The sequence below is a fragment of the Neomonachus schauinslandi genome, chromosome 5 (genome assembly GCF_002201575.2).
Source record: "Neomonachus schauinslandi chromosome 5, ASM220157v2, whole genome shotgun sequence".
Lineage (NCBI taxonomy): Eukaryota > Metazoa > Chordata > Mammalia > Carnivora > Phocidae > Neomonachus > Neomonachus schauinslandi.
Window position 1 is genome coordinate 15,740,906 of NC_058407.1, and position 23,346 is coordinate 15,764,251.

At 36.8% G+C, this 23,346-nt stretch overlaps 1 protein-coding gene across 5 annotated transcripts in view; it reads right to left on the bottom strand.

Annotated features, from left to right (window-relative positions):
• Positions 1-23,346, bottom strand: part of RIC8B (RIC8 guanine nucleotide exchange factor B) — a 98,464-nt gene that overhangs the window by 37,785 nt on the left and 37,333 nt on the right. For all 5 annotated transcript variants that reach the window (XM_044915829.1, XM_021687601.1, XM_044915830.1 and 2 more), the window contains 3 exons: positions 14,160-14,254; positions 2,317-2,545; positions 1,278-1,373 (listed from right to left, as the gene is read on the bottom strand). In XM_044915829.1, the coding sequence (XP_044771764.1) occupies positions 1,278-1,373; positions 2,317-2,545; positions 14,160-14,254 (420 nt within the window). The remainder of the gene's footprint in view (positions 1-1,277; positions 1,374-2,316; positions 2,546-14,159; positions 14,255-23,346) is intronic.

Here is a 23,346-nt window from a genome sequence, read left to right on the forward strand (position 1 = left end):
GGTTGGTGACTTTTGAGGAGCACCTTTGCAGTGGGGTGGAAAGCATGAAAGCCTAATTTTGGTGGATTCAGGAGAAAAAGATGAGTAAAAAGAATAGAGAGGGTGAGTATGGAAAACTCTTCTGGGGAACACTGCACTAAGAAGAGCAGAGTGATAGGGAGGCAGCTTGAGAAGTGAAATTGAGGGAAGGTTTTTTGTTTTGTTTTGTTTTTAAGAAGGAAGATGTGTTTGGGTGAAGACAGAAATGACCCAGTACATTAAAAAAAAAAAAAAAAAAGATTAATGTAAGAAGAGAGGAAATAAATGCAGGAGCAAAGTTCCTGAGAAGGTGAGAAGGAAAGGAATCCAGGGCACAAGTGCAGAGGCTGGCCTCAGAAGAAAGCGGGGACAATTCACCCATTATGATAGAAGGGGAGACAAAGGATATATGATATGGGCAGATGGACAGAAGACCAGCGGTGGAAAGAATTCTTACCATGAACTCTGCTACCCATCCTACTCCAAACCTTCACCATCAGCTCTCTTTTCAACTGGCCTCCTTGCATCTACTCACATTCTCCTAGTCTATCCTACATACAGTAGCCAGAGTATTTTAAAATATAAATGACATCCCCTTCATTTAACTCCCCTTCTCAAAATGGTCCAGTGCTTTCCCATCTCACTTAGAAGAGAATCACAAGTCCTATACAACCTTAGGCCATCTGGTTCTTGCTTACTTTTTTTACTCCTTGCCAACTTGGTCTAGCCTCCTTGCTTTTCCATAAGCATGCCAAAGCATCCTCTCATCTCAGGGACTTTGACTTTGTTCTCTTTACATTCCTCTTCCAGATTTTCTGAGATCCTTTTCTTACTTATCCAAATTTCTGCTCAAATGTCACTTTCTCAGAGAGGCCCTCCCCATTCCCCTAAGTCTCCCCTTCTCCTGCTGTCTTTCTTTAGAACATATCATTACATGACATTATAACATAAATGTATTCATTTCCTTTTTGTTCCCCCACTGTAAGGTAAACTCCACAAGGCAAAGACTTCATCTGTCTTTCAGTGCTTAGAAGACAACACAAAGTAGATCTCAACTATTTGTTGAATAAGTGAATGAATGACTCAGAAAAAATACTTTTTTCTGGATTAGGAAGATTTCAAAGATTAAAACTAACTTTTCTGAGTTTCTGATTATATGAAAGAAAACCATTATGAAAGAATGCAACTCATTAATTCTATTTTTAAAAACCACATATAAGAAGATTAACTAAGAGGAGTAATTTGCATTAAGCAGTTACCTGATCTTTGAGAAATTTTCTGATGTTTCGATGGGCTCGGGAACATTCTGTTAATAAGCTGAGAACTGGAGTGAGACCTTCTCTATAGCTGCTTCCCTATAAAGAAAATCAGACATACTGTATTAGTTCCTTTTTTTTTTTTTTTAAAGATTTTATTTATTTATTCATGAGAGACAGAGAGAGAGAGAGAGGCAGAGGGAGAAGCAGGCTCCCAAGGAGCAGGGAGCCCGACGTGGGACTCGATCCCAGGACCCTGGGGTCATGACCTGAGCCGAAGGCAGACGCTTAACCATCTGAGCCACCCAGGCGCCCACTGTATTAGTTTCTAACAGTATTACCTTCCTCTGTATAACTGAGCATGTTAATACTCCTTTTTTGAGGGAGAAACATTTTATGTTACCAAAGCTTTATGAACTATTTAAGAAATTATTTTTCTAACAATGTTTCCATTCCATTAGTTATCTTCATGTTTATTAATGTCCGTTTTTATCCTCCTTGGATTTTCCTACATTTTGAGGTCCTCACTGGCTCAGCCAATGGGCTTAAATGAGGCAAAGGTTTTGATGACCCACCCACACTACCTTGCTGCCTTTTAATATAGTTAACCTGACAAAGCAAGTGACAGACAAGAGAAAATAAGCAGCTCACAACAAATGAAAAGTTGATGATTTTTTTTTTAAAGATAGCTTTTAGGCATTATGTAAAGTATTTATCATCAAGTTTTTTGGGGGGGATAATTTTTACTTCTATGTCTTACAAAATACTTACATGGAAAAGTAATTTTTCCTTTGCTTTCAGGCCCTAGTCACACTTTTGGTCTTGCATCAACAAAATTTTTGGCTTTAAACAAATAAATTCACTTGGTTTTTTGCAATTAATCATATACTGTAATAAAATGATTTCCAGGGTACAATCACACAAAATGTCAGCTATTAAAAAAAGTTTCAATTTAAAAATCATGTCCTGTGATGTCTGCATATATGGCACATTTACATTCTTTATAAACATTTTCCCAAGGCCTCCATTTTATCAGCCTTACCTTGTCTATTCTCTTCTCCATAAAACTGAGTAAAACATGAATGGCTTCCATATTCATACCATTGTATACCATGGTATTGTTTTTCAAAACAGTTTCTTTCTCAGCTGTTTTATCACTGGGTAGTTCATCTAGTGTCGTTGCCTCTTGGGCCGTTTCTTCATGGGTTAATGGACAAATGAGAACATCCAAACAAGAGACCGGAACATTGCTTAAAAGGTTGACTGCATTGCTGAAAAGCAATTTAAAAATACAATATTTTGATTTCATTCAATAGTCCTTTAAAATGCAAACATAATAAGAAGTTCAGAAATGACTTCTAGGAGTCAATTAAAATTTTTCTTTTTCAAAACAAGCCTTTAATATTCCCTGGCATTTACTGACTAAGAGACAGAAAATAAAGAGAACTGTTTTAAATACACATATGACAAATTAGAAAGAACAGATGTTAAATGGACACACACAATCACATGATGTCATGTCACTTTCTGAAATGCTAAAATAGGAATTAGTGTGCTTTAACACCAGCTCTTTAATTTTATTATGACACAATGCTAGCCTTATATTTTTTCCTTGGGGTTTTAAATCCTTTTGTGGAGCTACTGGTGTTTTATTATTCCTTAGATTACAACATAAAGCATCTGAGAAGCTGTATATAAGCAGCTTATCACAGAGGCAACAACATTAAAACCCAAATATTATAGGATTAAGTTTTGTTCTTTCCACGTATAAAAAATACAATTTTTAGATCATCCCATTTTTAAAAAGACATTAGCAGAAAATGGGTAATGGTGCTTTTCCTCCTTTTCTCATCACCAGGTCTCTTTAAAAGAGGCCAACATAGCCATTTCAAATCTTTATCCCCTAGGCCTTTCTGCTACCTTATTAATGAACACATGCACCTGGGATGCACACCAGTAGGGGGAACCCAAACCTTGTGTTTTTGGTATTCCCTAAAAATCTTGTTCTGTTGCTCAGTGTGTAAGAGATTAAAGTGACACTAATAATTTAAAAATTAGATATGTTCTCAATTAACAGATTTTCCTTCAGGCATTATTTCACATTCTTTCATCTAAAAGGAGGTGGTGTTCTCTGCTAACTGGATCTTCTAAGCCTGTGCCTCAGAACTTCCTGATAAACAACAATGGAAAGACAGGCATTACATTTCCTAGTGAAAGAGAAGCAGATCTAAAAATAACCACATCCTGACTAAAAATAAACTCTTGCAAATGCAATCAAAAAGTCTAACCACTTGGAAACCAAACTCAGGGCTTAATCTATCTGATTGTGTCTTAATTTAGACCATAGTAGTTCCTTTTAATTTAGATTATAGTGACAACCTCAAAAATAAAAGTAAAGAGCAACAAAACAGAAATAAAATACACATTCATTTTTTTTCTTTCAATCTGAAGTATAGCTCTCATTTCTCCAAGAATGAGTATTTCCTTCCTTTCTTTTTATATTATGGAAAAAAATATTCATAAGAGATCAAAGTTTAAAAATTAGACAATGCAGAACAATGAGTAGTAACGTAAAGGGTATCAAAAAAATCTGAGCCACGAACAAAAATAACAAATCCTATGAATGAATGATTCCTGGTAAAATACAAGTTATTTGGTGGTCCCCACGAAAAATCTTGCTGCTGCTGTGATTACTACCTGCTACTGTTAAACAATGGCCCTAATTTTGGTTATTTGTAAAAAATCACAATTGGTTGAAATACAATGCTTTTCCCCCAAACTTTCTTTTAAAAATTTTTGCAGACATCTGTAGTTCTTTATCTAGACTTAAAAATGTTTCGCTTCTGACTTAAGCATTTGGAAACTGTTGTTAAATATCACAGATTCACTGGGGATGAAAACAAACAAAAGAACTCTACCATAGAATTACTTTCTAAAACTGTATAAACCATTTTGAAATGTTAGGATTTTTTTTTCAACACACGGGGCAATAGGCACTGGAGTCCACTGATAGTATGATTCTCTAAATCTACCATAGAGACCACACTGAAAAGTTTAAGACAATGTATTTCATTACAAAGGAATGTTTCCCTTTAAATTCATTTAAAATAAGCAGTTTCCAGGAATCCGGTAAATTTAAGAAACCAAATGTAGAGTTTGATTCAACAAATATTTGGAGGTTTTAGGCTTTTCAAGTAAAGTTCCCATTTTCTCGTTTCTTATTAAACAACTGGGTTTCCAAACAACTACAAAATTAATTTTCTGGCTCACTGTGTTTGAGCTATTCTTTTTAAGTAAGGAAGGCCCGCTTTTTGAGCTCTGTCACTTCTCTGACAGTTTTATTTGTGGTAGAAGAGTGTATGAAATTCTCCAGCTACCAGGAAGTCAGTGACTATGCACAGATCCACACAATGGTGTTTGCATTCCTACTCCAGGGGGTAGAAATACTGTGTATATTACTCTCCCCTTTTCAGCTTCCTAGAGATCATTAATCACTGGGACATGACATCCTCCCACTCCTGCTCCCAGCACCCTCCTGATATGCAGATTCAAAAGCAATGCCTATTTAGAACTCCTTAATGCCCTGATTAAAGCCTTGTTAGTTGTGGGAGAGGGGAGGCAATCTAAAATCCAGTCCTATATCAGTCCTGGACTAAACATAATCTAATACCAAATGACAATGAGGAGCATGATAATGGTACATGTAGACCTACAGCCATTAATAAATCTTCCTGGTTCAAATATATCTTTTTTATATTTGGGGCTCACATATCTTTTCTTCATGGCTAGAGAATTTATTTAAATGAACCTTAAGATCTCCAAAAGACTTTCTCCAAAAGATGTAAATTCCTAATTTTAGCTCAATTCAGTAATTATTTATTACTTGTGTCAGGCATTGTTTTATGAAGAAAAGAGACAAATCCCTGCCTTTATGGAGCTTATTTTCCAGGATGGAGAGGACAGTCAATGAAAAGTAAACAAAACAAGTAAGATGACTGAATAGCATGATAGAAGGTGATAAGTGGCCTGGTGGAGAAACCCAGGAAGGTAAGATAGAACAGGTGGGTTATAATTTTGAATAGGGTAGTCCTCACTAAAATGGTGCCATTTAAGCAAAGACTGAAATGAAGTGAGGGAATGAGCCATGTGGACTACGTGGGAAAAGAACATTTCAGAAAGAAAAGCAAGAGCAAAGGCTCCAAGGTAGAAAAAGTGGCATAACTGAAGAACTGTAAAGAAGTTGGTGTTGCTGAACCACCATATACAGGAAAAGGAGTAGGATAGGAGATCAGATAGGTATAGGGGGCCAGATTGGTATTGGAGGCTGTTATAATTTAATTTTATTCTCAGTGAAGTGGGAGCCACTGTAGGGTTTTGCATGGTGATATACTCTTATTTACCTTAAAAGGGTCACTCTGACTACTGCATTGAGAACAGAGGGTAGGACATCAAAGATGAGAAGAATCAGGATGTCACTATAATAATTCAGGTGATTGAACATGATGATAACAGTGAAGTGGTTACATCTGGATACATTTTGAAAGACATTTCTTGACAGGCTAGTTGTGAAGCGTGAGAATCCAAGTTCTAGCCTTACTTAGCAAGTGGAAAGCTGGAGTTGCCGTAAACTGAAATGCGAAACACTGCCAGAGAAGCAGCTTTTTAGGGGAAGATTAAGAGTTTAATTTTGGATATGTTAAGTTGGGGATATCTATTAGACTTCCAAGGGAAGATGTTAATAGGAAGTTAGCTGCAAGAGTCTGAAGTTCAGGGAGGGAGATCTGGATTAGAGATAGAAACTGAGGAGTTATTAGCATGTGGATGGTGTCTGAAGATAAAAGGTTGGATTAGATCAGTGAGGGAATGAGTGTGGACTGAAAAACTAAGAGGGCTGAACCTGGGGCACTCTGTTGTTTAGAGGCTGAGGAATTGAGGAAGAAATTACAACTAGTGAGGTGGGAGGAAAACCAAGATAGTATGGTATCTTGGAAGAAAGTATATATGCAAAAATGGAGTGATCACGTTGTCAAATGATGTGGACAGATCAAGTAAGATGACAAGTGAGAAATGTCCACTGGGTTTAGCAACATGGAAGTCACTAGTGACCTCAATAATACCCATTCTGGTGGAGCAGTGGATCCAAAGCCCAAGTAGATCAAATTCAAGAGAGAACAGTAGAAGAACCAGATAGTCAAGAGAAGACTGGAGCAGCTGCAGGTGACAAGTGTCTAGAAAACTTTGGATAAGATATGGATGGAAAGACACCTGAATGCTGCTCTCAGCAAAGCATAGCTTTTTAACCCACAGCAACCTGGTCATTGTTCTCTAAACGTGCCATAGACACAAACTCTTTTCTGTATTTGGCCATGTGTTCTTCTGCCTAGCATGTTCTCATTCTTTAAGACTAGCCTAAACCTCACTTCATTTCACAACAAATATTTACTATGCTTTGTGCTAGGTGCTAAGTATACAGTGTAAAGCAAAGGAGAAGGCCTCTAAAGGAGGGGCCTTAGTAGGCAATGAGAGCAGAAAAGTACATGTATGTCTGTGTGGAGTGGGGTAGGGGTATTATAAAGGGGACTGCCATGATAAGATGTAGGTTATAGCCAGATGGGTTACTGATGACCTTAAACCAGAGTTATTCTGGCAAAAAAGGTGCAGAAGCCAGGGAAACATAGATTTCCCCAATAAGGCTACAGATTATTAATAAATGCAAAACGACAATACAAGCTTGCTCTTAAACATAAAGACCAGAGTGGAGCCATAGAGGATTCTAAGCAGAGATCTGCTTTTTGAGAAACAACTCTGCATGCAGGGGAAAGGATGGACCAAACTGTTGGGTTAGGTAAAACTGTCCCACAGGACTGAGCCACCTGAGTTCAGAAGTGGAGAAAGAAGGTGGCCTGCCTGTTCTGGGGTTGGGTGCTTCAAGACTGGCAGGACATGACAATGAGGGCGTACAGATTAGGTTGAAATGATGAACCAATGCTTTAGAATAGGGAGGGAAGAAAGTAAACCCATAGGGGGCTCACAGGTAGGAGAAACAGCAATCACCAGGAGACCAGAGGTCTGGATGAGGATGGAGAACAAGTATAGTATGAGTAAGGAAGACTTTCCTCCTCATGTTACACCATAGTGAGCTAGTCCTTTAAATTCTATTAGCAATTATTATTTGGACAATTAATTCACTGGGAAACTACTCAAAAACTATCTTGTGATAGCTCTTCGATTATGGCCTTGAATTATTTTTTAACTTTTCATAATATTTATGTCTTGTCTCATTTAGACTTTATGTTCCTCCAGAGTATGCACTGTGGAGCCCTTCAAGCACCTAGCATGGTGCTCAGTGATAGTTCAAAAATTATCTCTTCACCTAGATAACTGTTATTCACAGTAAGAATCAGGTTAAAGAGCTAGGAGCTTTATTTGACAAAATACAACATCCTTTCCTGATTAAAACTCTTCAGAGTATAGGGATAGAGGGAACATTCCTCAAGTTCATAAAATCCATCTATGAAAAACCCACAGCGAATATCATCCTCAATGGGGAAAAGCTGAGAGCCTTTCCCTTAAGATCAGGAACACATCAAGGATGCCCACTCTCGCCACTATTGTTCAACATAGTACTAGAAGTCCTAGCAACAGCAATCAGACAACAAAAAGAAATAAAAGGTATTCAAATTGGCAAAGAAGAAGTCAAACTCTCTCTTTTCGCAGACGACATGATACTTTATGTGGAAAACCCAGAAGACTCCACCCCCAAATTACTAGAACTCATACAGCAATTCAGTTATGTGGCAGGATACAAAATCAATGCACAGAAATCAGTTGCTTTCTTATACACTAACAACACAACGGTAGAAAGAGAAATTAGAGAAACGATTCCATTTACAATAGCATCAAAAACCATGAGATAACCTCGGAATAAACCTAACCAAAGAGGTAAAGGATCTATACTCTAGGAACTACAAAACACTCATGAAAGAAACTGAAGAAGACACAAAAAGATGGAAAAATATTCCATGCTCATGGATCGGAAGAATAAACATTGTTAAAATGTCTATGCTACCCAGAGCAATCTATACCTTCAATGCCATCCCAATCAAAATTCCAATGACATTTTTCAAAGTGCTGGAACAAACAATCCTAAAATTTGTATGGAATCAGAAAAGACCCCGAATCGCCAAGGAAATGTTGAAAAAGAAAAACAAAGCTGGGGGCATCACGTTGCCCGATTTCAAGCTATATTACAAAGCTGTGATCACCAAGACAGCATGGTACTGGCACAAAAACAGACATATAGACCAATGGAACAGAACAGAGAACCCAGATATGGACCCTCAACTCTATGGTCAAACAATCTTTGACAAAGCAGGAAAAAACATGCAATGGAAAAAAGACAGTCTCTTCAATAAATGGTGCTGGGAAAACTGGACAGCCACATGCAGAAGAATGAAACTCGACCATTCTCTAACACCATTCACGAAGATAAACTTAAAGTGGATGAAAGACCTCAATGTGAGACAGGAATCCATCAAAATCCTAAAGGAGAACATAGGCAGTAACCTCTTTGACATCGCCCACAGCAACTTCTTTCAAGATACATCTCCAAAAGCTAGTGAAACAAAAGCAAAAATGAACTTTTGGGACTTCATCAAGATAAAAAGCTTCTGCACAGCAAAGGAAACAGTCAACAAAACCAAAAGGCAACACACAGAATGGGAGAAGATCTTTGCAAATGAGACTACAGATAAAGGGCTGGTATCCAAGATCTATAAAGAACTTCTCAAACTCAACACCCAAAAATCAAATAATCAAGTCAAAAAGTGGGCAGAAGATATGAAAAGACACTTCTCTGAAAAAGACATGCAAATGGCTAACAGACACATGAAAAAATGTTCATCATCATTAGCCATCAGGGAAATTCAAATCAAAACCACATTAAGATACCACCTTGCATCAGTTAGAATGGCAAAAATGGACAGGGAAAGAAACAACAAATGTTGGAGAGGTTGTGGAGAAAGGGGAACCCTCTGACACTGTTGGTGGGAATGCAAGTTGGTACAGCCGCTTTGGAAAACAGTGCGGAGGTTCCTCAAAAATTTAAAAATAGAGCTACCCTATGACCCAGCAATTGCACTCCTGGGTATTTACCCCAAAGACACAGATGTAGTGAAAAGAGGGGCCATATGCACCCCGATGTTCATAGCAGCAATGTCCGCAATAGCCAAACTAGAAAGAGCTGAAATGCCCTTCAACAGATGAATGGATAAAGAAGATGTGGTCCATATATACAATGGAATATTACTCAGCCATCAGAAAGGATGAATACCCAACTTCTACATCAACATGGATGGGACTGGAGGAGATTATGCTAAGTGAAATAAGTCAAGTGGAGAAAGTCTATTATCATATGGTTTCACTTATTTGTGGAACATAAGGAATAGCATGGAGGACACTAGGAGAAGGAAGGGAAAAATGACGTGGGGCGGGGAATTGGAGGGAGAAATGAACCATGAGAGACTAGGGACTCTGAGAAACAAACAGGGTTTTAGAGGGGAGCGGGGAGGGGGGTTGGTTAGCCCAGTGATGAGTATTAAGGAGGGCACGTACTGTATGGAGCACTGGGTGTTATACGAAAACAATGGATCATCGATCACCACATCAAAAACTAATGATGTATTGTATGGTGACTAACATAACATAATAAAGTTAAAAAAAAAAAAAAGAGCTAGGAGCTTTAATGATAACAAAAAAATAAGACCCCCCCTTCTCCAATCTCTCCAAAGTAAACTCTCTTGTTTTCTATATAGCTACATAAGCTTGTCTGTGTCCTACACAACCCTCATCAACATAACTGCACTTATTTACTTACATGTCTGTTTTACCCCCTAGCTGGTGAGCCCTGGAGAACACAGATTATACTGTATTCATCTTTGTTGTTCTTGAGCTCCACATAGTGCCTAACATAGAGTAAGTGCTCAGTTAATAAGTAGAAGCCAAAATGAAATCATCCAATTTTCAAACTTCTACAAAAAAATTTTTTTTATTGAAGTATAGTTCACATACAATGTTTTATTAATTTCAGGTGTACAACATAGTGATTCGACAATTCTATACATTACTCAAACTCAATGTTCACCACCTTAAGTGTAGTTACCACCTGTCACTAAACAACATTATTACAGTATTATTGACTTTATTCTCTATGCTGTACTTTTCATCCCTGTGACTTATTTATTTTATAACTGCAAGTTTGTACCTCTTAATCCCCTTCACCTGTTTTACCCATTCCCCCAATCTCCTCTCCCCTCAATTTTCAAACATTAATTAAAAGTTGGCCACGTGTAAGACATTGTGCCTCGCTAATGCTGTGGTGGTAATCATTTTGCAATATGTAAATCTATCAAATCAATGCCATTGTATACCTTAAACTGAAACAGTGTTATACGTCCACTGTATCTCAATAAAGCTGGAAAAAAAGACATTGCCTAGGATTGTAATGAGGTATCATTAGGTACTAAATTGTCTCCTTCAGTATACGAGATAAAATAAATTAGTTTAAGCAAAGAAACAACAAAAAAGGCAGGGAGGTAAGTACTTTTTAAAGACACATGGGCTCTTTGAGTGCAGAAAAAAAAAGAAAGCGTTTTGTAGATGCCAATATGCTAAGTGAAAGAAAGACTGAGAGGCTAAAATAAATTAAATCACATCTGGTCCTTCCCTCTCCTCTCCTTACCTCTCTAGCGTTTAGGCCATTTCCATTTCCATTTCCCCCCTTCTCTCTAAAATAAAACAAAACCACAACCACATCTACATGTAACTGTTTTTGGCTGTTTATGCATAAACTTACTGATTATGGACAAGAGGGCTGAAAATACTTTCAGGAAGACAGCAGAGATGAACAGAATTAGGACGTCCTTTAATGTATCAAAAAAGATGGCTCAAACCAACAATTTACTTGTTACTTTAATTATAGACAGAAGGAAATGAAATAAGTAGATTTTAAAAACTATCTAAGATGCGGATTAGAGGAAATAAAGGTTAAGGTCAGCCGTCTATGCGAGCTAACTCATTTTATCTCTATGTCGTGTCCTCTTGATTGCTCTGGGGGTGGGGAAAAAAAGGACACTGTTGTACAGAGACAGCACATCAGAAAAAGCTGCTGCCAAGCCATGTTTCTACTCACTCACAGGAGCCTAGTCGACTCCTGCCATGCATGTATCATAGAACATATGTGGCTTGAGAAAAAGTTAGATGAATGGAAAACAGATTTCTCTACATGATCACAGGATATACTTAGAAATAAGTTCCTAACAAAATATCAAAATCAAACACAACTTTTAAAAAGAGATCTGGAACTCCGTGTTGGATCTAAAAGCCAGTGTGCTTATTGTAATAATAGTAACAGAAGTGGCGGTGGCAGCAGCGTGATGGCAGAGACGACAGCAGCTCACGCACTTGGCGAGTGCTTCCTGAGTGCCAGGGACAGAGTGCTTTGTTGATTTCTCATTTACTCACTGCTATAACTCTTTGAGTTTAATGACAAGGCATAATCATATACTATCCAGGTTTGCCTATTTCATTACATTTTTCCTTAAAGTGTTAAAAAGAAAAAAACAAACTCAGAAAATAACTTTTAAAAAAATGGAACAAAATGTTACTTTGAAAACATTCTGATTTTTTTTAACTTTGCCTTAAACACACAGATTTTCAGGGCCACTATAAATATGCAGAATTTAGTGGGTATTACAATCCTAGTAAGTTTCCTAATATAGCCCTTTGAGGTTAATGCAGTTTTCTCTGTATTTAAATGGCTTAGCCTAGAGTCACTACTCAAACAGTACTAATCACTTTAATTCTGATTAAAGGGACATGCAGGGCCATTCCAGATAAACTGTCAAGTCAGCAGCAACCTCAATCTCCTAGGAAAGCCTTTGAGATATACTTCTATATCCTGTTTGTGGCTCTAGGGATTCTTATTTACAGTGTAGCTAATAGATATTTTATCAGAGCAATTTTTAAGATAAAAGCAAATTTAAAGAAAAATATCTTTAAAATTTATTTAAGAATATTTTAAAGCAAATATTATCAGAAGGAAAACAAAGAAATCTGATTACTTTTTAAAAAATCTGTTTTTTAAAACCTCTCTTCTTATTCTTTTTTGATAAATACTGGGTGCTGTGTTAAAATATTAAATTTATCAGAGAAATCCTTAGCAATGTTTTTTGTAACTAGTGTTAACAATTCCCAAAACACTTTCTCCTCACATTCTTGTATGAATGCGATTTAACTATGGTATCTGATTTCCAAAAAAAAAAGCCATCAATTTACTGCTGGGCTTATTATAAATCCATTTTTTAAAAAAGCTTTAGCATCTGTATTTGTAAAAAAAATTATAGTGAGTCAAAATGTTTAAGTCTTTTTAGAGGCTATGATTTATTGCACTTAATCTGATTATTTTTTAAAGGCACAGTCTCAAGAAAATTAAAGGAAATTTTGATCTATAGATGAAGAAAAAAATCACACTTTTTAATTGTGAAGAAAATAATCTTTTTAATGTTTGCAGGACAGAGTACATAAAGATAACCTATCAACAAACTCTGTGTAATATCAAATAATAAATTGCTGATCATAACTAAAATAATAAGGATTTGATTGAAAAATAACAATTAAGGTTATATTTCATTTTTACACTCTGGTTGTGTTTCTATGAAGTTTTATTTAAGCCATATTTTGAAAACCAGAATATTGTAAATGCTCAAAAGGTGCTTTCTACTATTAAGAAGAATCCAATTTTATTTGTAAAGCAGAGTTAATGCCAAAGTTAATTGTTTGCAGATTTGAATTACTTGAATTGTTTAAAATGCCATTTGTATTTGGGGTGCCTGGGTGGCTCACTCAGTTAAGCATCCCCTATTGGCTCATGGGTCATGATCCCAGGACCCTGGGATTGAGCCCAGTGAGTTAGGCTCCCTGCTCAGTGGGGAGTCTGCTTCTCCCTCTCCCACTGCCCCTCCACCTGCTCATGCTCGCTGTCTCTCTCAAATAAATAAATAAAATCTTTAAAAGAAAATACCACTTGTATTTTAAAAGAGTAAAGCACCATAAGCAGTTTTATGTTAAAGTCAGAAGTGTTGTAATTGCAAGCCTGATCTAGAATATAGACAGAGAACTAGAAAAATGCATGAACTCAGTTCTCATAGAATGACACATTTTAGCAGTAGTCCATCAAGAGTTCCAAAAGGCAAGTCACAACACTTGAACTATTTTTTAAATATTAATAGTTGAGACTGTGAACCAATTTTTATAGTAAGTTTTAAAAATTTAATTAATACATATTGCTTATAGTATACTTTTTGGTAAATACTCCTACAGTGAAATCAGTGAGACTATTAGTTTGAGCGTAGTAATGAAAAGCAGGGTTCAAATCCAAGCCCTGTCACTTACTAGGCTGTGTGATCTCAAAGAAATTGCTTCATTTTTCTATGCCCCACTTTCATCACCTATCAAAAGGGAAAAATAGCAGTACCTACACCTCATAAGGTGAGTGTGCTGATTAAAGTAAGTTAATCTTTATAAAGCATTTAGCATCATGTCACACATAGTACTCAGTAACTGCTGAATTGTGCTATTATTATTGTTAGTCTGGGTTTTATTGTTGAATGCAACAAATGCCAAATTCCCTTCTTTTGTTGGGACTCAATTTAACAAAGTCAAAGGGGATAGAATAAAAATTTCTCATCAGTAATGATTTCTCACCAGTTACCTGATTCACTGTAATAGTTTCACTTTATTGTGCTTATAACAACTAAAATTAGGTGCATAAAAACAACAGGAATCGACGATGTCCTTTGTTAAGCTACCAACACAGAGGTTACCTACCTGTGCAGCTCTTCTGTTTTGTCTTCAGTTGGACCTACGATTAGTAAACAATGGCGAAGGACAGCTGCCATGACACGGAACTGATGAGAATCACTCTACAGCAAATAAAAAAGACAAGAGGAAAAATTGGGGGTTGAATGCCTTAATGAAGGAGTTTGGTGTATCACTACATCCTGGGAGTCATCTTATGGCCCACCTGTCCCCCCTAAACAGTCATTCTTATACCATACGTGATAGAAGTCAGGATATTTAGAAAAAGTTCTCAATAGTAAGTGAATGGTTACTGTCTCATATGAAGAGCTACAACCACCTCCAGAAATGGCTGAAACCAGAAGGTGCTGATCTAGCCACTCCCTCAGGGCATGTCAGGCAAAGAGATGCATGATCAACATCCATGCATTTCCCACTCTGTTTTACCTTAAGATTCAATTCACCTAATGCTTTGCCATTTCCAGAAAGCCTAGATTCTTTTGATAGTATACTGTTCCAGTCTACTAATTGCTATAAAAGTTCAAATAGATGTAATGCTATCAGATATTTTAGGAGTGGGTTATACATCCTTAATGCCTCATTTCTTAATTTTCAAAAGCAATAAATTAAAATATATAATCAACTTCATTTTAATGAGTCTTCTTAATCTCCTAGCTCCCCCAAATCTTGCTAATTCCCCCAGAATTACTGGCAAGTGATGAAAAACAAGTGATCTGAGTTTAATCTCCTATTTTCTCCAATGTTTACTCACTCATTGGTATTAAAGACACATAGAGAGTCAGAGGGAAAAAGGCAAGCAGTAGGAAATAAGCTAAGTTATGAATAATCACTTAGTTTACCTCCTCTTTTTTAGTGAGCTCTTGGGGCACTATAATTTCTTTAATCACCTGCATCAAGGTCATCTCTCTCTTCTTCCAGATTTTTAGTAATTAAGAAGACAGATAAAATGAGTGATAATTATAATAGAGATCTTGCGCATGCTACACTTCAGGAAGTCACCAATTACTTCAAAAACTATTTAAAAATTAAAAAAACTTTATAAAAAATTAAAAAACTTGGGGCGCCTGGGTGGCTCAGTCGGTTAAGCGTCTGCCTTCGGCTCAGGTCATGATCCCAGGGTCCTGGGATCGAGCGCCGCATCGGGCTCCCTGCTTCTCCCTCTCCCACTCCCCCTGCTTGTGTTCCTGCTCTCGCTGGGTCTCCCTTTGTCAAATAAATAAATAAAATTCTTAAAAAAAAAAAATTAAAAAACTTTAGTATGTATTTATCTCAAGTCTGTGTACAGTGAAATATACTCACATATTATACATATATCGATATATGTTCTTATATTCATATATAAGATGTGAGACGATGTGTCTTATAAAATCTAACAAACAATAGAGCACAATTTCATTACTCATAATGCAGAGGACAGTATTTTAAGCATAAAACTATTATATGTTTATTTGGAAGAGATGAAGGCCTCAGTATGGCATAATGGAAAAAGCTCTGCACTTGGAGTCTGGAGTCTAAGTTGTAACCCTAGACAAGTCATATAGCTTCTCTGAGCCAAAGTTTCCCCACATGCATCTCCACACACGTGACTGTTAGGGTTATAAAAGAATTAAAGAGGATAATATATAAGGAAGTGCTCAGCACTTGCAATGGAACATTTGAAGGTGAGGGGGAATGATGAGGGAGAAAGGAAACAGAAGATAGAGCTGAAATGAGTGGTAATGAAATAATCGTGTGTTGGGGAAGGAAGAGAGAAAAGGGGAAGAGAATCAGTGGAATGCCAGAGACACAAAGACTGGTAGGGTTGATATGGACACTGTCCCGTTCGCCATCCATTTTCAAATGCCTGAAACAAAATTCTCTAATATGTAAATACACTTTTACTTACCCCAAACTACATGAAGCACACTGAAACACATGTGAAATTCTTCCATTTAACTCCTTTTATTTTTTTAAAGATTTATCCATTTATTTTAGAAAGAGAGTGAGCAAGTATGAGCAATGGGGAGGGGCAGAAGGAGAGGGAGAGAGAAACCCAGACTCTGCACCCAGCCAGAACCCGAAGTAGGGCCCAATCCCATGACCCCAAGATCACAACCCTAGTCAAAACCAAGAGTCCAACGCCCAACTGCCTGTGCCACCCAGGTACTCCTTCCATTTCTTAACTCTTAATAAGATCAGATTTTGCTTGGGTCTGAAAATTAAGTGGGAATGCACTTCCTTTTAAACTAGATTTTCCTGAGGTGCCTGGGTGGGTCAGTCAGTTAAGTGTATGACTCTTGATTTTGGCTCAAGTCATGATCTCAGGGTCGTGAGACCGAGCCCTGCATCGGGTTCTGTGCTGAGAGAGGAGTCTGTTTGGGATTCTCTCTCTCCCCCTCTCTCTGCCCCTTCCCACCGCACACACTTGCTCATGCACGCTCTCTCTCAAAACAAAAACAAAAACTAGATTTTCCTTTATTCTAGATACCACAATTATTCTTTTCTCGTGCTGATGTTGACAAGCTTCTTGCAAAACTATCCATTCTGGTCTTTTTACTTGCAACTGTAAACCAAAATCCTACTTTTTTCCTCCCATTTCTTCCTGTCCCAAATTTTATAACACCAATTCCCAAGTCATACCTTTGTCTGCAATGCCCTCTTTTACCATAAATCCATTAAATTATCTTTATTCCTCTACCCAAAACAACTGTTGAAATCTGTGGATTGTTTCCTCCACTCTTGGCATCACCAATTCCTTTTCCTTTCCCAGGCCTCAGCTAAAATATTTCATCAGAGAAGCCCCTTCCTTGTCCACCTAATCTAAGTAGGTTTCTTCCTTCATTATTTTCTATCACTATATCTTGTTATGATTCCTTTCATAAAATCATAATTTGTAATGCCACATTTGTGTGTATACTTGCATTTCCATTGCTTTCTCCACTAATCTAGTACCTTCAGAAGTTTAGAGTGCATGTGTTTAATAGGTGTTCAATAATTATTTATTTGTTTAATTTAGAGAGGGAGAGAAAGAGAGGAGAGAGAGAGAGAGGTAGAGGGAGAGGGAGAAAGAGAATCCCAAGTAGGTTCCACACCCGTGTGGAGCCCATGTGGGGCTCAGTCCCACAGTCCTGAGTCATGACCAGACCGAAACCAAGAGTCCGACGCTCAACTGACAGCCACCCAGGTGCCCTGGTGTTCAATAATTTTTAATGTAAATTATAAGTAAAATAAAAAAGAGACCCTGTCATCAGTGGGCAGCTAGATAAATTTTCACAAATGAGCACATTCATATAACCAGCACAAAAATGATCCAATGTCAAGATCAAGAACTCCAGAATTCCCCTCATGGCCTCTTCGAATGACAATCCCCTGCTCTTCAAGGGTAATTCTAGTTTCGAACATCACAGGTTAGTGATTTTTGTTGTCATTGAACTTTGCTTGAATGAAATCATAAAATATAGGCTCTTCTGTGTCTGGTTGTGAGATTCATCCAGGTTGTTATGTGTAGCTAGTCTATACATTTTCATCACTTGAGATGTTCTTTTTCATCACTTGAGAGCAGTGCTATTCAAGGTGCAGTCTGTGGACCAGGGTTGGTCCATACCATTTGCCACTGATCTACAGCTCCACCTGTGCAAAAAGTGTGCATGAGCATTTAGAGACTTTTCCAGTTTGAGGTTGTGTGTAATATTGTATTATACAAGAGTTTTATTCTGATAGCTAGGGCAAAAAAATCTGGTCCTTCACCACAGTTAGGTTAAGAAAGCACTACTGAATACAGTGAATATATTACAATTTAACTTATCTATCCTACTCTTGATGGACACTTGGATTGTTTCCAGTTTGGGGCTATATTGAAAAGTACTGCCGTGAATACACTTTCTTACATCTTATCTGCTGTGTCAAGCTTTAGAATATACTGCCAAATAGTGTTTCAAAGTGTTTATACCAATTTAAACTCCCACTAGTTGCTCTACAGTTGTGTCAACATTTGGTATTGTCAGTTTTAAAATTTAGTCATTCTTGTGGATGTGCAGTGGTCTCATGGTTTTATTATGCATTTTCCTGATGACTAATGAAGTTTTATATGACTACTGGTCATTTGGATACCTCTTGTGAAGTGCCTGTTCAAGCCTTTTGCTGATTTTTTATTGGGTTGACTGACTTTATTTGTACGGATTTGTAGGACTTTTTAATATATTCTGGATAGAGTCCTTTATTTGTCGATGTGTTGCAAATATCTTCTCCAATTTGGTGGCCTGCTTTTTCACTTTCTTCTCTTGATGAGTTCATTTTAATGAAGACCGATTTGTCAACTTTTTCTTTAAGATTTGATTTTTATTTTGTCCTGCTTTAGAAATCTTTGCCTACTTAAGAAATGTTTGATAGATAAGGTCATGAAGATAATCTGTTTCCTTCTAAAAGCTTTATTATTTTACCTTTCATATTTAGGTCCTTATTGATCTCAAATTAATTTTTTGTGTATGGCATAAGGTAGGGATTCAAATTCATTTTTCTTCCATACAGCCATACAATTGATTAAAAAGTCCACTTTTTCCCCATTGCACTTCAACATTACCTGTGTCATGAATCAGTTGACTATATATGTGTAGGTTTATTTCTAGACTCTTTATTCTATTCCATTAGTCTGTCTCAGTCAAAATTTTTGAACGAGTGCTACCATTTAAGAAGTCTTCTTTAACAAAGGTTAGAGTGGATACTATTTTCTAGTATTGGCTATTCTGCTGTCTGACTTTCCATGAGTAATTTAAACTCTCTGATCTTTCATGTCCTCATTTCTCAAAAGGGGTTAATGCTTCTGTGTCACAAGGATGCTGGAAAGATTAAATATAATTGTTCTTTATAAAATATTATACAAATACAGTTTATGTAACTATAATTTACTTGCTTCATCTTAGTTTTGATATCTTTAAGATATCTATATTCTCTCCTCTTAAGTCATATCTTTAAGATATCAATATTCTCTCCTCTGAAATCATTATCTCCACAGGTTGAGAAGAAAAAAAGTCACCAGGGATGAAAGGAGGAGGAAGAGAGAGAAGGCAAACAGGCTTGCTGTGATAGGTGGAAATCAAAATAAGGTAACACTCAATTAAAAGGGAGATAAAAACTCAGGAAATTCTTTGGGATCTCTTTATATAGCCCTTATTTCTTAATTACAAATTCTACTACTGTCCTGCTGCTTTTTTTCTCCTGTGCAAACTGTGGAAGATTTCACTTTTGTTTAGTAAAGGTATCAATTTCCTCACATCTTTTCAAAGTGTCAGCTGATCTAATCAATGCCTGAGAAAGTCTGAAGGGAGAATACTGCACACCAGTGAGTCCTAATCTGGTCTTGTTATCCCAGGGTAGTTCTAATTTCTTCAAGAAGGTTTAGGAAACTTGTCCTATGAAAATTTGATTTCAATTCTATAAAAAGTGAAAGATACTCAGACACAGACACACACACACACACACAAGTATACGCACACTTACCTAGAAATACAGCTATATCTCAGGTAGCATTTGACCCTGTTTCACCCTATTCCTTTTGCTTACCCCTACCATGGTTATTTGTCCTACCAAATTGTCTATGTTCAAAAATCTCCCTGTCTCCTTAAAGGCAAAGATAATGTATTTTACCTATGCATCTTTTTCATCAAACATCATGCTGGGCACAGAGTAATAAATGCTTTTTTTTAAAATTAATTTATAAGGGAAGATATAAATGTTATAAAATAAAGCACTGTAACTCTAAAAAGACTAGAAATCTGCTGCTGTAAACAATGTTACTGAATGTTTTAGGCTTCTAGAGAACTTTTTAATAGCTTTGACATTTTTAAAAGGTTTTATTTATTTGAGAGAGAAAAAATATGAGTGGGGGTAGGAGCAGAGGGAGAGGGAGAAGCAGACTCCACGCTGAGTGGGGAGCCTGATGTGGGGCTCAATCCCAGGACCCTGAGATTATGACCTAAGCCAAAGGCAGATGCTTAACTAACTTAGCCACCCAGGTGCCCCAATAGCTTTGACATTTTAAAAGGTATCATAAACTTTTCCTTCTTCCCTGCTAACCTTGGGCTTTTTCTCCTATATATTTCTTTTTTTCTTTTTTTTTTTTAGATTTTATTTATTTATTTGACAGAGAGAGGCACAGCGAGAGAGGGAACACAAGCAGGGGGAGTGGGAGAGGAAGAAGCAGGCTTCCCGCCGAACAGGGAGCCTGATGTGGGACTCGATCCCAGGACCCTGGGATCATGACCTGAGCTGAAGGCAGACGCTTAACGACTGAGCCACCCAGGCGCCCTCTCCTATGTATTTCTGTATATCATACTTTATTTTTCATTAAACAAATATTTATTGAATGTTTACTCCGTCCTGGGTTATGTTGCTTAGCAGAAAGACTATGCCAGTAAGATCAGACATACCCCAAAGATCTAGAACATATGATATTTGAAGCATCTATGCATTACTGAGGTGACTTTCTTATTTTTAAACATGTAGAAAATACAGAGAAAAACAGCAATGTAACAAACAGTTGTATATCCATCTGTGTTCATATGTCTGATTTTCCTATCAGACTGTTAGTTGAGGGCAGTGATGCTTTCATCATCTTGTATCTTGTATGCTTAATGTAGAACTTGGCACATACGGGGCACTCAATGTTTACTGAAAAGACGATTCAGCAAAAAAATATGGCACAACTTGAAGTTTATTTTTATTTAATTAATATCATGTCCTTTTCCCACATTTCCTTTAAAGTCTCTAAAATAATCATGGCACTAACCTCTTCTGTTACAATGTGACATTCCCAATTAACTCCTATGGACATTCACTGTTTTATCTGACTTAAATGCACCTTTTGACTACTCAGAGACTTGTATTTACTTCTCTGTTTGCACTTGGTTGTCTGGCTCTACCATGTCTGTTGGTCCTTGTGTCTTCTCGTTACATTGCACTGATAACCTGGGAAGCACTGCAGAAGGGAATGTGTGCTAAGTAAGGGATCTCTACAATAACATGCTTTCCTCCATCAACAAAGAGATTTAGCAAGGTGTTAAAGCAGGAGGAAGACAAGGCCATTTCAGTTAATTTTTCTAGAACTGACTTTAGGTCCTGCTAAAGGAGGCTTTGTCTTAAACATTAAACTACCTTTATAGGAAAGGGAGAGAATGAGACAGGGAGGGAAGAGGAAGTGAGGGAGACAGAAGGACACCATGTGGAAATAAAGCCAGCTCCATTTCCTACTGAATGGAAAGGAATCTCCAAATTAATCTGCTGATGGTATCAGCAGGCAGGCAGGAATTTAACACTGAGGCATGAACCTAAAATGGACAAACGGCACTAATCTGCTAAGCCTCAAGAAAAACCTAGTCATTAATTTTCTGTTTTTGATGAATTGTAAATGAACAATGATAAAAATACCTACTAAAACAGTTAAAACCCAAACCAAACATCTGTATTTTCTGTAACAGCTGAGCTGTGTAATAGATAAATATCTTTAAAGGTGAAATGCCCAGGGTCTAGAAAGGTATAAACTAGTGCTCTTCTTCTGAAGGGCAATTTGGCAATACATATAAAAAACCTTTAGAGTTTTAAAAAACCCTTTGGCCCAACAATTTCAGGAATTTATCTACAAAATTTTACAGTAAGAAAATTCACTGTATTACCAGGTCAAACAGCAAACAACTGCAAACAATCTAAACGCCTACACATAAGGAATTTGTTAAAGGTTGATAGATCCTTACGAGGGAATATTCAAGTATAAAAATACTTATTAAGTATAAAATGACTTATGAAGAGTATTTTTTCATAAGGATTTATCAACCTTTGACAAAGAGGAGAATAAATTGTCTGTTAAATTATTTTTTGGTTGCAGAACTCTTTTTATCCCCAAATGATATCTACTTACGACCTAATATAAAGAGAAAAAAACAACAGCAACTGCAACGATCAAAGATGCTCTTTCGAAAGTGAGGATGGGGAACCTGGAACTCATCCTACTCCTAGGAACTTTATGGCTTCAAGGAACATTTTGAATACGACTACTCTTCAAGAACATTTACTGTGGAAAAAAAGATCAAGATTATAAAATGACTGCATTTTTGAAAAAAGAAATTATACATATGTTTATATTCATATATTATACAATGAAGAATGGTTAGAAAGATATACATCAAATGCAAACAGTGCTTATCTTTGAGTGGTGGGTTTATAGGTGATTTGCACTTTTTTATTGCTTGTATGCTTTTTTCCCTTAGATCTATGATGAGCATATATTTTCATTATAAGGAAAATAATATAGTTATTTTTAAAGTTAAATTTTAAAGTTGGATTCTTCTGTACAATAAGTTTTCAATATCCCTTTATTTCAGTTGGTATTTTAAAGTATTAACAATTCTTCAGGTGCTTGCTTAATTGGAGAGAGATGCCATTCATCTGACAATCGAGGCGTTATTAAAATCCAAGTAAATGGGCTCTTACTGGCAAGTTTCTCTGCATCCTTATTACAGATTTTCCTTATGCTAAGTTGTGGGTACCTCCCTATGCTCTGATTTCTGGGCCTTTTCACATGCTGTTCAATTTCTGAGAAACGTTCATCTCCCCAATTGTCAAACAGTTCCATCATTCTCAGTCATCCTATCTTGGAGACACCTTCCCTGACTATGCTAAGTATTCTCAATCATTGCACTGTTTCTCTCCTAGCACTTAACAAAATTTGAATTATATATTTGTTTACTTATTTATTACCTGTCTCACCAACAAAACTGAAGGCAGAGACTATGCCTATTATTTGCCAACATATTACACAATGCCGGCATAATACCTAGCAATTGGCTATAAATATTTATTGACTGACTGAATGACCAAATGTTTGCTAAAATTTGAATTTGGAGACTCACGGAGACTCAATTGGTTTAAAAAAAAAACAAAACAACAACAACAAAAAAACAACAAAACCTTTCCCACACTCTTGCCTAAATGGGTTGGCAAGATCCTGTTTTCAATACTGTTTAAATTTCTGATAACTTCAGTAATAGCCCAGAGTCACAATAATTGGGCACATTTTATAATGGCTTTATCTACTGATCCACAACTTACAAGAAGCCCTAGGTCTGCAGAGATGCCTGCTTCGGGACTTCTGATCCTTTCTCATGTATCTTTTGGAGAATAAACTTTCTATAATCCAGAATGAGTAATTGCTGCTTCAACATCTCCT